General features: G+C 41.6%; 1 protein-coding gene across 1 annotated transcript; it reads right to left on the reverse strand.

Annotated features, from left to right (window-relative positions):
• Positions 1-884: 884 nt before the first annotated feature.
• On the reverse strand, positions 885-15,188 carry FKTN (fukutin). Its single transcript, XM_041396944.1, has 9 exons — positions 14,995-15,188; positions 13,683-13,742; positions 11,607-11,810; positions 9,795-10,072; positions 8,915-9,047; positions 7,183-7,312; positions 5,945-6,078; positions 5,595-5,722; positions 885-2,560 (listed from the first exon to the last, which is right to left on the reverse strand). The coding sequence occupies exons 1-9, from the start codon at positions 15,097-15,099 to the stop codon at positions 2,347-2,349; spliced, it is 1,386 nt and encodes a 461-aa protein (XP_041252878.1). The 5' UTR covers positions 15,100-15,188; the 3' UTR covers positions 885-2,346.
• Positions 15,189-15,861: the final 673 nt, after the last annotated feature.

Raw genomic sequence — 15,861 nt, forward strand, 5'->3', positions numbered from 1 at the left:
AGTCCTTAACTACAGTCAGCACAGATTTGGCTGGCATTTGCCTGATGTGTTCTCAGAGACCCCAAAAGTCACAGGTTTTACACATTTCCACGTTAAACACTCCAGCTTCTATGCAGGGGGATCAATTTGCATTCCTCCCATTTACTTCTATTTCCTAGCACCCACAGAAAGGAGCATCCCTTCCTTTTCTTGTAACCATCTTTTATGGCTTTTGAAAATGGCCTTTTATGGTCCCTTTTCTTCAGGCAGTGCTATTTCTTAAGTCTTTCCTTGCTGTTATTCTGGAGCTTTGATCACTTTTCTGTCTTTAACAGCTGCACATAAATAACATGAAGAACCTTGTTTGCTACAGGAAGCCAAGGGACTTCACATGTGGCTGCTGAAGACCATTAAGAGAATTTAGGAATTGCCCTCCTCTCCAGAGCACTTCCAAAATGAAGGCAGTTAGCAAGTTAAGAAGATAACCCAGAATTAAGAATCCATTTCAGGAGAACCCAAGCGGAAGCACACCTCAATCTGGCTGTTTCTGTGGGAATGCCAAGGCTTCAGCCTCATGATGTGCCCTCAAAGAGCAGCAGTTCCATGACGTTCACACCACTCCTGGGCACCCAATTTACATCCAAGCAAGAGAGTGACAGGAGATGTGCAATGTGCAATCTCTGTGCAGCTGAAGGATTCTTTCTCCTACATGTGGGCATCTGCTTTATTCCAAGTATCTTTATTTTATCCAAGTATCTTTATTAAAAAATAAATGCTCAGACAGCCAGTCAATAAGCAGAGTAAGAAACATGTCAGGATTTTCCTCTATGCACTATGTCACGGTAACTGCAATGAAGTGTGTTAAACGCTGCCCAAGATGACAAAACAAAGGATGAAACAGCATCTCAAGTTGCAAATTAGACTCTCCTTTTAATCAGTGTTAAATATACACATGTATCTTCTGAAGTGAAAACATTTTAACCTGAAGAATACCATACAGGTATAATCAACCATTCAAGACATCCTCCCTTTCAGGGACATGCATTTTTTTTTCATTAGTCTTTTCATCTACAAAGTCAAAAATTTGACAGATTATAATTTTCTGAGAGCATCTTTTCTTTCGCTCTTAAACATTTACCACATGTAAGAAACTCGCAGACTTACTGCATGTTATTACACCAAGAAGTTCAGGACAACAGAGTTAAGAACATGGAAACCACAAGGACACTCACCTTTTTTTTTCCATTTTAAGGAAAAAGTACAAAAAAACTGTACCTGAGAAATTATCCCTTATAATGTCATGGTTACTTTATCAAGTGAATGGTGTTAGCAGGATTTTACATCTCTCTCTTCTTAACCAGGCAGAGCAAAGTTACCATCCAATTGAAGAGCCAGCCTGACAAGTTGTTGCCAGAAGCTGAAAATTTACTCCAGTTTTCAGTGGCAGGAGAAACTGAAACTGAGAGGACTGGCAGGATTGCTGATGCAAATTTGATGGAACAGTTGGTATTTGTACACATTTCTCCTTTCCCTTAAAGAGTTCTGTGGAACAGAAAACTGTGAATAACCCCCATTTCTATCAACTTACAGGAAAGCAGGGATAGCTGTAATTTGCTAAAAACCAGTAAAACGTTTTACAGGGACAACACAAGGACTGGGACATTAAAACCAGAATTTTATTTCTTTTCATGGGGAAGCCAGCCCAGCAGCATGCATCTTCACATTCTTAAAGAAGGACAAATTGAAAAATGTTCAATGTCAATGTTTCTCCTTCCATTCACTTAGTGTTACACCATTACCACATACCTCCTGGATGTAAAGCAGGTGGTCACACAGGTTCTGTGCCACAGAAACATTCCACTCCCAAGAGCAACCCGTTGCTTGTGGTAGGGATGTACCAGTCTCAAATCAAGCACATCTGACCTACTCTTAACTCTGGTGTTTTGAAGTTAAAAGGTCACACATCTCCTTTGAAAAAAGAGGAACTTCTCTGAGATTTTCCCATCCTAACCTTCCCTCAAGCTTGAGAACTGAACAGTCTGAAGGTTTTGATGATCCCAGGAATGTCAAAGTCACCTGGCCACTGTTTACATTTAAGTAGTCAACTGCTCATAAGTCCACTGCAGTCCTCTCTACTCCTTTTGCGCAGCTTTTCTTTCAGCTTCCCTTCCCTCCAGTTGCTTTTCATCTTCTCCTTTAACCACGTGGAAAAAGCACAGTGAAGGTGAAGAAAACACCTGTTAAGCAAAGGGAGGAAAATGCCTCCTTAGGAAACACGTGGGGCAAAGGAAACAGATGTCGATGCCTTTGGGCACTGGGAGATCACAAACTGACAGTTCTGGGGACAGCTCTGTCAGCAGACAGGGGTCAGTAGATTTGGATGACATTGTCCCACTCATCAATAGGCCAGACTCCGTTGTCCTGCACGTTGAAGGGTGAGCTCTTCCAGTCCCACGTCTTCACAGGCACCTTCCACTCCGGGCCGTAGTTGGCCTCCACGTAGTGCAGGGTTTCACAGGGCACGTGGACCTTGAGTTCCACAAATTCAGTCCAGCACAGAGTAAACTTGGGAAAGAGATACCTATGCCAGAACAAAAGGGTATGGTTACTGGCAAAAGGCTAGAATGTACCTCTGAGTAAGTTCAAGGAGAGAGCAAGCAACTGCAGCAAGTGACTGTGTTACATTTATACTGTTTTTTTCTCTTACACACTGGACAAGGGTGTTATCAACAGTAACTGGTGAACATTTGCTTCATGTGCTTAGGAAGGAGCATTCCTAATTCTTTTGTTGCTTGTATCCACATCATTCTGCCACCTATAGGTTCGTCCCTGCCTCTGCTTTGCCTGTTACAAATGGGATTTAGTAGTTACCCTTTTTAGAAAGCACTGCATGCTTACAGCAGTGGCAGTTCACAGGTAAATGTCACAGCTTGACCAGAAATACATCCTATCAAGTGTCAGAGTCGAGGTGTCAAACAACACCAAAGTCTACCCACTATTCCTGCAGAGGATCACTCCCACTTCTGAAGTTCTGAAGACTTCCACACAAAAATAATTTTTAAAATAAGTGATCTTAAAATTCTTTTTCACAGGTTAAAATGAAACCATAAGCACTCTGTCCTTTTAAAAAAGGTTTGTACATTTGTATGATGAACTAGAACTGCCCCCTCCATCTTCTTGCAAGCATGTAGGTTAATTTCATTTCTAAGCTCTCAGCAAACAATATGAGAAACTAAAACAATTGTGCTTTGTGCCTTAAGTGGAGGGAAAGAACAAAATGATCAAGCATTTTTTGGATGTGAATCCAGAGGCTGCTGATTGAACTAAACTCTTACACAAAGTCCTCTTTGTGAAAAACGTACAGAATTAGCTCACTTTAAGGACTAAAGCAAACAGGATGGATTTGATTCCCAGACTCAGTTTTTGTAGATTCCCTGCTGGAGATTGCAACTGTCCAATATTAAATTTGCAAACAAAGTAGAAGAAGCCTCAGTTGCTGCAACTCCCAGACAGTATCAGGAGGATGCACATGCAGGTGTCGGGAATGGTGAGGAAGTGTTTCTGCACATGGAAAAGCAAACCACAGAGCCAGACTGTGAGGGTTAGAAACCAGCTCTCCAAGGAAACAGAGGCTAAAAATGACTGTGAGAAATATTTTGGGGACTCAATGAGAAATGCTCTAGCTCTCCACCCTCTAATTTAGATGTAGAAAGTATGCCTGTGCAAAAATTTAGCTTTCTGAAGAAAACACCTTCTACCTTTCAGTTTTAATCTTAGAAAATAACTTCTACCCTTCTCTGTGATGACCCAGTAGCTAACAACATCTCTTCTGACACTACAATTTCTTTAAAATTGTTAGAGTAGATTTAGGATTCAGCATGAGCAAACAATCACTTCTCTTCTGACTGACCTCCTCACTTTTGCCTTCCTCCAAAACTCTGACAGGGTTTAAGCAAAACTGAGGGTCATTCTGGTGTAGCACATAGTCAGATTAAGCATTCCAAGTGGTCTCACATCTCACAGTAACAAAAGCTGTGTCTCTTTTCTCTTTTTGAGGATGCAATTGGAATAACACACGACTGGAATTACTTGGCTAAGGATTCTGAACAGCTACAGTTCTGACATGGCTCAGGGCCTTTATGGTGGTAAACAAGAAGTTTTCCTGGTCCTTTTCTGTGTGTTTTAAACTAAGAAACACCAGCTCAGAATTAGAGGCTTGGCTTCCTTATGATGCTATGCCTAAGCAAAGTTACTACTGAACTAGAAAGCTACATTTGGAACTTTTAACAAGCTACCACCAAAAATAAGTACAAGGCTACAAGAAAAGGAGAGTTTTGGGGAAGATGGAGCTCCAAACGAGCTGTAATACCCAAGAATACAAAAGTTGGAGTGCAGCACAGAGTCACATTGATCCCCTATTCTCATGTCTTGGGCCAGTCATTATTAAAAAACTAGGGGAAAAACATCTCTGAAGTATCCAAGGTTTGATGGAATTTTGAAGGAGCAGTGTCAGCTCCACTGGCATGGAAACAGCTACTGCAATGTAGATGCAACAAGAGCACAAAGAGGAGGAAAGGAATTTATTGGCCAGCTTGCTTTTCAGAATGCATCACACATGAAAACTGGAACTGCTGCTGTTTTCTAAAAAAAAAAAAATACTTTGCTACACAGCACATTTTCTGTGGGGATATTCCAAGAGCTCTTTCTTTTTTCTATTTCTAAATGTGCCTATTGAAGCCGGTTATCAAAATATCTTTCCCAGTTTTTATTTATCACTTCAGAACAAAGATAACTAAGACAAGGATTTGGACATTATCTCCAACTGGATGACAGTGCTCACTAAATAAAAAAAATACATTTCAGGCAAAATATGAAAGATAATGAAATCCTATGAAGCCTACAAGGTTTTCAACTAGTCTGCAGCAATCGCCTACTGAGTGAAGGTATGTGATTGAAAGAAATAAATCTAATTATCAAAAATCTACATTCAGTTTGCTAAATTGATTTGGATTAAATCATTAAATCATTAAATTGTTGCTGATATAATACTGAAAGATGTGAAACAAGAAACATGGGATCCTATTCAAAATTCCATTTTGAGAACATGAGCAGTAAGGCCTTATGGAACTGTCTGTGTTGCTGTCACAACCCGTATTCCAAATTGCTACCTCAAAATCCAAAATTGTGGGCTTTTCTGTGCAAGGAGAGTTAAGGCTTTTTGCCATAATACTTCCTCATCAAGACAGATGCCTAAGGATTAATGTTCTACTACAAAATTAGACTGTGCAATAAACACTGTTTTAGAGATTTTTCTCATCTTGGGTGTTTATGTAACTGGGGGCCTGTCACAGTCAGATAAGATCTGCTTGATATATGATATGCCAGCCCTGCTTTTGATTTCACAAGAGATCTGACATTTACTCTCTAGTAAGACACAGGACTGTTCTCTCTCTGCTTCACTGGTCTCAGATTGCAGAATCTCCACTGATTCCCCTCTGACATCCACATTTCCACAAAAAGCACAGGCTTTGCCAGGCAACAGCACACAAAATGCCATCAGTAAACACTATCTTGTTCAATTTCTTTCCTACTAGTGGTACAAACCCAGTTCTTACTTAAATTTCTTGCCCGATTTGGCCTGAGTTCCTCCATTCCATATGTGGTCATCCTCTTCATAGAAGAAAAAAATATCAAGTTTCACATCATCTTCTCCCTGAAAAGAGAGTTCCAAGCTGTCTTCCACCTGAAAGACAAAAATACACACTGTATGTACACATAAAAATACAAATACATGTCAGCAGAAAACAAATTAATTTCCATCAGATGTACAGACATACCTCTATTCTAACTGAAGAAAACACAGCACTCTGCATTATTTTTAATATTAAACATTTCTTCAACTGAAGTCAAAGTTACAAATCTACAGAAACACATACATGAAGTAAAATGTTCATTTTCTATATACCTTGCCAAATTTGTGCTTCAGTGGCAACCCTGCTTTCTGAAAGGCTGGAATGATATCTGCTTTGTAGTCCCTTATAAAGATTCCCAAATCCACATCCTTGCTGTGAGGAATGACATTGCACTGCCTATACCAGCCTGAGGAGGAAGAAAATAAAGCAGAAAATCCCAAACTAGTTAATTCAGGAATGTGAATTTAATAAAAATAAAGCAACAAAAAAATGAACTCTCCTTAGATCACCAGGCAAAAGTCTTTGACTTTTGAGGCCATAAAACAAGACTTCTGCCTTTTTTTAGTATGGGATGAACCACACCAAAAGAAACAAGTATTACTGCACTTGTAGTCATCTCTCTCCCTTCAGAAAACCAAGAATGCAAGAGAAAACAAAGATAATGTATCTTCAGTTTCCTATGCATTTGTAATGCACTTGTAAAAAAAAAATTAAATTCTTTATGTGAGTCCAAATCTAATCAGCAGTTAACAGCTACAGGGCCACAGCTGTGCTTCTGATTTGCAACTATTGTTTTATACTGCATCCAAGACGTTAATCAACTTTCAATCACCACTGAAAGGAGAAAGACACAAAGTGGGACATCCTTTTGTCTGTTTCATTAAGGCATCTTTTAGTAACTGTTCATTCAGAAAATTATATTCCCTACCATTAAATAAATACAAGGCAAATGTGAACACATGAGTTTTCACTAAGTGTTTCAGAAACAAAAGAATCCTCACCAGTGATAAGACACTTGTACCTTCAGCAGAACTGAAAACTTGCATTACCTACTTTAATTTTATTAAATGTTTGTTTTGAAAGAAAATAAATTAATGTAAACTGTATTTTAGAAGTCAGTGAAAAGCATCTAATTGCATGGGAAAAAAAACAGGGTTAGAATGTACTTGGACAGCAGAACAATGTGCTCATCACTGCATTTTCCAACTGGCACTTTAGTGAATTCCAAGTCACACAAATTAGGGAACTGTTGATTACTTCCTAGCAGGGATGAACACAACACAGGTAACTGCTAAAAACACTAAATGCTTCACCAGAAATTTGCCCAGCATCTCTGCTGCTCAGGTTTCTAAAGAAAAAGCTTATTTTCAGGAGAAAAAAGGACTATTACAATACAGTCATTACCTTCCAAACCAGTACTTTTCGCCTCTGCTGACATCACAAGCAATGGAAGATCAAGTGTTTAAAGTTTCAGGTGAGTTTAAAAATGCAACACAAAACAAATTTTTACCAAGACATGTTCCACTGCTCAGCCAGAACTTCACTCCCAAGTTATTCAGTGTCAGGGCAGCCAGATGAAGCAAAGATTTTGCCTTTTTCCTGAATTCCACTGCATCAAGAGAGGCATCATCAGGATACAGCTGGAAGGCAAGAGTAAGCAAGTTACTGTCAGAAAGCAAACTTGTGCCTTCATTTTTTCACCATCCTAGGGAGAAATGACCTTAAAAAATTTACTTAACACCTGGGCAAATATCTGTTCTTACATACACAGTCCATGTTCAAAACATGCACTGGAATGACAAGTGGAAATTAAAACTCTGAATCATCAACCTTTCTTTTTCTCCTAACCATCAGAATGAAAATTCACAGTAGACTACAATAAGAAAATATGTATTAGACAATGATTCTCAGCACTTGGCAGCAATTCCTGTAGTTCAAGGAGAACACAGGGACAGAATCAGCCCTTGCCAGCACACCAAGGCTTTTCCAACCTCCAGAACTCCATGATTAATTTATTTGGCGCCACCAAGTGTCAGAATTGGGTGTTGAGTTTTAAGGAGAACTGCCAAGGAGAAAGTGTGAACCCAAAAATCTTCCAGACAGAACAGTGGCAAGATCTGCCGTCCGTGCAAAGCCAAAACCAACAGGGGAGGCTGAGCAAACATTACCAATTCCAACAAAGGAAAAACCACTCGGTTTTGTGATGGATTTCTTTAAGAGCTCTTGGGCAACAAGCAGCCAAAATGAACTTTCCAAAACAGGTGCCAGCAGCTTGTCTCAGTGTTAAAGCTCCAGCAAAGTTCAATAAACATTTAGGGGCACATTTTCTCTGCCTGTGGTGATTTCTGCCTGGAAGCTGAAATAGATTATATTTTTTCTGTCTTCCACACGTGAAGGGACATCACATGGATGCCCTTGTGACCCTCCTGCTAGGCAAATAAGGATCTACAGCCCACTAGAGTGAACAGGAGTGGTCCTCCCTTTCTCCAGCACCTGAATGACTGAAGACTGGAGCCTCCAGTGCCCTTTTTCCCCCTTCCATGAACTCAGAGATGGCTCAGATTCAGTGGTCTGACTCTGATTCTGTAGTCTTAACTGTGAATTCTTTATCACTTTATAACTCATGTCCTTTCCAAGTTAGGACAACATGCCCCCCAAACTGAAGCAGAGACATTTCTATCTGCTAAATCAAGTCGTAAAATTCTAAAAATAATGCTTTGAATAGTGGTGAAAACATTAGCTTACACAGTCAGAGCAATTAAATCAGTCACTTTGGAATGTGACCATTTAAGATAAGACAAATGAGGAACATGGAACTGCAGGACAAGATTCAAAAAACATAAAATTAAACACTTCTCAAAACTTTGAGGACTGCCATAAGGAAAGTTTTCAGCCATGAAGATACACAAGATTTATTTGTGTGTCTAATAAAATAAGTTAGTTTTATTTACATAAGATCCATTTAATGGTAAAATTGTGTTAGAACCATGGATATGTTGGTTCCCTCTTGGAAAAAAATGTGCTCACAAGTAAAAAAAAAAAAACAAAAAAGGCCATGACCTTCAGGTAAAGTTTTAATTTGATTAGCACTTATTAAGATCGGGGGAATGAGAATCAAGTGTTGTGTTTAGCTTTGTGAACAGTCCCATTTAGGTCAAAAAAACAGCGAACTGTTCTTAGGTTTGGGTCAATCAGTGAAAACACACATTTCATCTCAGAGACACCACACAGTTACCACTAACCTGAAAAAAAGCCCGAGCTTCTCTGTACCTACATTCAAGAAATCTAGAGTGGGACATCTCCTCTAGAAAAATGGATGGATTTTTTGGAATTTGAACTTTTAAGTCATCAATGGAAACAAGCAGAAGTTCTGGCCTGCATGGAAAGAGAGATAATATATTAACCTATTTAATTCCATTACAAACCAAATGGCACTTTATCCTTTAACTCAGGTTGTAATCTCAATGCAATGCACTACTGGCAGTGATTCCTCTGTCCAAATACAGCCAAAACCAATTATAAATGAAAAAGGCGACAAGAGCTTCATGAAATTCCCCACACATTTCAAAACTTTGTTTAAAAATAATTCCTACACCTCCAAACCCAAGTTGGTTTTTCAGATCACTGATTCCTTTACTGACTCTTGACTTGAATTTGTTCAGAGATGTTGTTCAGTGCATCTTAAAATTCAGGCTATTTGGTTGTCTAAGTATGGGATGCACTTAAGAATCAAATTTTACACTGAACTTTGAAGCTATTTGCTTTTAAAAATTAAAAACTATTCAGCGTTCATAATGATTGAAGTAGGATTATTTAACAGCTTACACAGTTTACTTCAAACATCTAGGCACATAACTGATATAGATTCCATGTTTTAAAAGGACAAAAGAACAGGGTTAAGTTAATGGAAAAATTTAAACAGATTTATTTTGATGTGTGAAATGTCTCAATATCTTCTCATTTTCTCAGAAACTATGCTCTCAAAGCCTACACTTTGGGGTCTGACCCATACCTGAGCTGAATTTTAGAACCTGACTACAGGAAAGAGAGCAGTTTTACACACAGAGGAAGTAATTTTGGGAGTGCCATGATGGCTTTTTCCTTGCCCTGTTGTGAGCTCACTTTTCATAGGCCCCAGGGTAGCGACCGAAGTGGAGCTTCCGGAAAGGCACAAACTTTCTGTCCATGTGTTGCTTGAGTCTCAGGGGTCCGTGCCACAGGAAATTGCCACTCCTCTCATAGAAGACCACCAGGTGAATGGCATGGGATGCCAGTTTGAATATGTAGTGCAAGGGAATTTCCATCCCAGACAGGTCATCCATCCCATCCAAGCGGGGGTCCTTGTTTATAATCTTTAGCCACTGGAACCCCATCTTCTCAGCAGTTCTAAAAAGACCCACCTGAAAATGAGGAAGAGAGGAGGGAGAGCAGGTTAAAGATTAGAGAAACCAAAACTGGAAGCTAAATGCTTATTACTAACTCACACCATTCCCCATTTCATTTTTTAATCACGTTTAAGCACAAATGAATGAAAAATCTCTAAGAGCTTGAAGACCAGTAGTCACAAGCAATTCCAACCACCTTCTTTCCTTATCTTAAATGTTGTCCTTCAAACTACAAAATACAACAACAAATAAATGCTGTAAGCCATGCTTGGATTAGGTTTGCTCCTTGCCATAGCACTCTACTCTGCACTCTCAAACTATTCTCTAAAACTGTTCTTCTGCCAAATTTGGTGCTCCTAAGTCCTTGAATAACAACACCACTAACACAAAAATGATTAGTCCAAAACCTTCTTTTGTGGGGCAAATAAAAAATCTCACCAAACACTGAGCACTGCTTTCAGGTAACAGGTTTTCATATTTCTACAAACAAAAGGAATTAAATTCAGGCTGATTTAAAAATAAAACAAATCAATCAGCATCTGAAGATCCTTTCAAATCCCCCCTTGAAATGTTCTGTGTAAGCATATCAGCTTCTCCCCTGAATGATACAGAAATTATCACTGACACACAAAGCAATGGGAACATGGATTTATCTCAGTGTGCTGCCATACAACTTTACTCTTAGTTTCTGGAATTCCTTCACACCTATGGGTAAAACAGCTGTCTGATCATGCCCAGAGTGACACCCCTTCTTCACTCAAGTTTTTCAATGAAATAGTCACTGATCTTTCAGTGTCTCTCGCTTTTTCTAATTAAAAAAAAAAAAAAGGAAAAAAATTAAAAAAAAAAAAAATTCCAGTGTCTCTCGCTTTTTCTAATTTAAAAAAAAAAAAAAGGAAAAAAAAAAAAAAAAAAGCTGTTTGCCATTAGTACCTTTAGTCTGTAGAAATTAATCTAATAAATATTCCCAGACTACACTGAATTGATGAAATAATATTGGATTTAAATTTGTCATTCCTCACATGCTACACCTCTATTTCTAACACAGCCATTAAAAATGTCCTGACACCACAGAGAAGCAGAGACACCACTAACTGTCACCAACACGTTAAGTTAAATGGTATTAATTACAAGGATGTGTTAAAAGAAATGTAAAATAATAGACTATGGTAATTGTCACATCAATAACTGCATTTCCTTCTTGGTAAGTCCCCCCAAACTCCAGATTTATAACACATACATTACAGACTCCAGGTTCTCCTCCTTCCTTTCTAACAGACCTTCTTTCTTTCCTTTTGGCATAGACCCTGACTACCAGTGGTTTTTTTTTTAATATTGCAGACAGCTTCTAAAAAGTTTCAGCTATAAATTACTCCTAACGTATCCAGTCTGGTAAATGGGCAAGTCTTACTTTCAAACAAAGTTTCCTCTGCCTACAATATTACCACCACATGAATTCAGATACACACATGCAAGCATTAAGTGACAACATCAAAGAACAACTGAATGCATTGAGATACACAAATGTGAACAGAAAACCTGCACTTACATCATGTTTCCATGTTTTGTCTAGTAGTGCAAAGGTAGTGAAGTCTCTTGGAGCACAGAAGTATTTGCATTCTGGGCTGGGGCCATCAGGAGAGCTTCTGATCTGCTCAATGTCTTTATCAACCAATCCCAGAATCAAAGGATCTATCAAATACACTGGAATATTGTGACTGGATATCAATCCCAGGAACTTCCTAACCACGTGCTGTTTGACAGAGGACAGAAAGACCATCTTTGCATTAAAACTCCTGGACAGAAAGAAACCCCAACCCATTGAAAGAAGGAAATCAGATCTCCCAAAATACATCCTCTGAGTGTACACTTCACTTCCACAAACAGTTGTGAGGCTGAGTGAGAAGGCAGGATGCAAGTGCCACACAGAATTTGCATTCTGGTCTACCCAGGGCAGTAAAAAAGCTGCAGCAAGAATATTCTGTGCCTAATGCAAGGGGTTATTAACTTGATTCAGTGGAGAACATTAATCAAGCACATTTAAGTGTCCATGGCACACAGAAACCACTTACAGCAGCCACAGTCACCCTGCCACTTAAACCTATTCAACTGTAACATTTTCATTTAATGATTTTAAAGCTCTGGCTTCAGAGAGATGTGAAAACATGAGCATAGGATGGGTCAACAACAGAGTTTTGGCAGCAGCATTACTTGCGTGGTATAGGGACATGCAAGGCCACCCTCATGGTGATTTAGCTACACGAAGCTGAAAGGTGAGTGATGTGCTTGTTTTACTTCTGTGACTAAAACTGGCACACCAGAATGATGAACAGGGAAAAAAACAATCTGTGCAAAAGTATCCACCTTCCCAATCCATAACTACTCCAGGAAAACAGATGCTTTCAGCTGAAACTTAAATAAGTTTTAAAAAACCCCATAAATAATGGTAGAAAAACATGGCCTTGATGTTAAGTCACCAAGAGAAACATGTTCAAATTTAGCATTTTGGGCACATCACTGCAGGGACTCTAAGGAAAGCCTGAAGTGCAGTAGGTGGCAGGATCACGGCACATCCTTTATCACTAATGATCTCAGAAGAGCAAGTTAAACCTTTAGGACAGCTCTGCCCACAGACTGGAAGCCCCCTGTGGCCGTGACACCTCACACCTGGCAGGCAGCTCCAAGGGGTGTCACCTCCAAGAATAGCAAGGCATTCCTGGCACAAGCAAGCAGTCCACAGAGCAGTTGGTTTGGATTTTTTCCAGGGACAGCTCTTAGCCAGAGCACCTTCCCTGTTGCTCAGCAGAAACCAGGCCTTTAAATGGCCATTCTGCTAATTAGCAACATTATCATGCTGCATCCAAACCGAAAGGCAGCCAGCTCCCAGCACATCCTTCTCCTTAACCATCTGTGCTGTTTTTCCACTGGGAGATCAGTTAACAAAAAGTCTTCTGTAAAACTGTTTCCAAACAAATCCCAACTACAAATATGATAGGAGACCTTATGATTCCCCAGGGTGGTTGTTTTTGGTTGCATTCAATCTTGCAAGCCTGAGGCAAGACACAACAAATATCCCATTTCAAGCCCCTAACAGCACTCCCAGCACTGGTCATGAGGGCTGGAATGCAGCAGCTGGTGAATGCTGAAATGTGACATTTTCCTGCTTGGGAAGAGCTTTACCACCAGCACAAGCAGGTAACAGAACAGTGACCAGCAGGTGAAACACTTGGAGTGGGCAAAGGAGGGTTGTGTGACCCAGGACACTCAGAACAACAAAGAAGCTGCATGGCAAACCAGCCAATCTGTTCAACTCCCAGCCTGAAAGGATACAAAACCCTGGATCAACACTTGTGTCTCAGAAAGAACAAGTGTTTCTTCCTGAAACTTTAACAACACATCCGAGCACTGCCTTGGCAAAGGCTGTGAAGCTGTAACTGTTTCTCAGTTTTACTTTACACTGATGTTTTGATACTCTCTTTGCTGAGTAAAGTTACAAAGTGTATCTTTTCATCCTTCAAAGCAGAGAGTGCCCAGTGAGGAGCGAGAGCCGGACCCTGAGTTTGCAGTTCCAAGCGAGTTCTGAGACTTGTGGAAGAGCTGTATGAGCCAGTGACACTGTACATACCCATCTAGTGCTGTCTTGGCCTGACTGGCTTCCTCTGGCCTTGGAAAAAGCTGCTCCATTCTATAAAAAACAACAACAACAACAACAACAACAACAAAGAAGGGAAGGGGGAGGGAGAAAGAAGATAAAACCCCCAAAGTTTCAGTTGAATCCTTGTTCTTTTAACACGACGTTCAGGGGCATTTATCCCCTTCATGGTTGTGGCTGGGGTTATGCCCCTGGTCACGCAGCTACGGTGCTGAATGTGAAATCATAAACTGCTGTGGCTTAAATATATTTAGAAGGACAACCCAAGCCTCAGGGACCTCCAAACATGCAAGCACTGAGTGGTGATGCCTCGGGTTTCCAAGCCAACATGCCAGCAAATGTAAAATAGGAGGATGACAAACCCTGTCAGGCAGGGACAGTGGCACTGTGCCTCTGTCTTTCCAGGTGTAATCCTAGACAATTCAATTTTAAGGACAGCATTTTCACGTGAGAGAGTCAAGGCAGCTCCTGGCTCGGCTTTTGGCTTTTCAAAAGCATGGAGAATTTTTCAGTTGTTGTTTAAAAATCAGGAATGGTGAGAAAGAAGTGGAAGTTTGCAGCAGCAGCTGTCACTGACACTGCCTGCACTGAATAAGGAAAGAAAAGCCAAAAAACAAGCCAGGGAGCTTTGAAACCTGCACGGTTCTTCTGTGAAAATAAAGGGAGTTCCTTTGTCGAATCAGAGTTGCATCTGTAAACTAAGAACCGCCAGAGGATTTAATTTACAGTAACATCCACTTCCTTTGCTGTCGCAGAGAATCACTCGCCTCATCATTCCAGGTTAGGTATAAAAAGAGTCACAAACAGCATTCCAGGCATAAGAGCAGGATTTAAACTGTGACATGCAGCACTTTAGGAGCGCTGAGTCACAAAACCGACTGCAAAAAGAGTTGGGATTTATCTCCGCCAGAGCAGCGTTGGAAAACCTGCACCCAGCAGATGCTGCCTCCCTTCAGCACAGCCCTCAGACGGAGCTCGCTGCGACTTCGGGGGCAATAAAAGTCACGGAGAAACGAGAGCTGAGGGTTGAAACCCTGGAAGCTGGCGAGGGCATCATTCCCTCCGGGAGGAATCCGATGGCCCTGGCTGACACAGTGACTTGGATACCAGGCTGGGAACTCAAACCCGACTGTACCCCCGCCACCGGACACCGGCCTGGGCTCCCCGCCCGCCCCTCAGGCGCTGGGAGCCGCTCCAGGGAATCCCGGGGGCGGGATTGACGCCCACACCGCGCTGCGCAGCGAAAGGCAGCCCCGGCGCCGGGCAGCGCGCTCCCTTCTCTCACCTTCTGTGACAGGTAGAACTTGTAATAGCACAGCTGGAAGAGCAGGAAAACCAGGCTGGTCAGCGACAGGAGCGCCAGCACCACGTTCCTGTTGATTTTCTGCATCAGCCCCGGGGCGCTCCGGGAGCCGCTGCCCGGCCGCCCTCACCGCGATGCGGCTTCAGGCCGCAAAGCGCCGCCGCAAAGCGCCGCCCGCCGTCGTAAAACGCCCCCCCCCCCGCTGTCGTAAACCCCCCTCACGGGGGTCTCCCGCTCAACCCGAACCCCCCAAACTTCCCCAAATCCCCCCAAAATGAGGCGGCGGTAAAACGACACAGCCAGAGACACAGAGGAATGCAGATTTTTGTATTAGTACAAAACATCGCGTCACACGCGGACGGCACACCGTCCCCCCCCCCCCCCCCCCCCCCCCACTGCCGCCATTTATGGCGGGGGCTCTGGGCAGGGAGCGGCGCAGGGATGCTCGGGATCAGCGGGATCAGCTCCGAAGGGAACCCACGGCCAGGCTGGCCCTGCCACAGGACACCCAAAAACAGCGACGCGGTGGCACGACATCAACACACAAGTCACGGTCAGCGTCCATCCAACACCCCGCATTCTTCGAAATAAAAACACGGACAAGCCCGACACACTCCCAGGGGTTCCCCCGGTCTCCATCTGAAACGTGGGAGGGGTGAGGAAACGGGATTTGTACACTAAACTCTGCTTCTCCTGCAGTTCTAAGAAATCAGCCTGCCACCTCTGCTCGGCCTGTTTGGTATTTGCAGAAGGCATTTATATCCCCGGATGGTTTTTTTGTTTGGTTTTTTTTTTTTTTTTTTTTTTTTTGGTTTTTTTTTTTTTTTTTTTTTTTCTTCTTCCACACTC

Source organism: Onychostruthus taczanowskii, unplaced genomic scaffold (assembly GCF_017590055.1).
Source record: "Onychostruthus taczanowskii isolate IOZ18803 unplaced genomic scaffold, ASM1759005v1 scaffold132, whole genome shotgun sequence".
NCBI lineage: Eukaryota > Metazoa > Chordata > Aves > Passeriformes > Passeridae > Onychostruthus > Onychostruthus taczanowskii.

Excerpts from the sequence above, each read along its gene's own strand:
- FKTN (XM_041396944.1), bottom strand. The coding sequence starts at position 15,099 with ATGCAGAAAATCAACAGGAACGTGGTGCTGGCGCTCCTGTCGCTGACC. Across the intron at positions 11,811-13,682 it reads GCCAAGACAGCACTAGATGG|CACGTGGTTAGGAAGTTCCT; the intron begins GTATGTACAGTG and ends TCTGTCAAACAG. Across the intron at positions 5,723-5,944 it reads TGAAGCACAAATTTGGCAAG|GTGGAAGACAGCTTGGAACT; the intron begins GTATATAGAAAA and ends TTTGTCTTTCAG.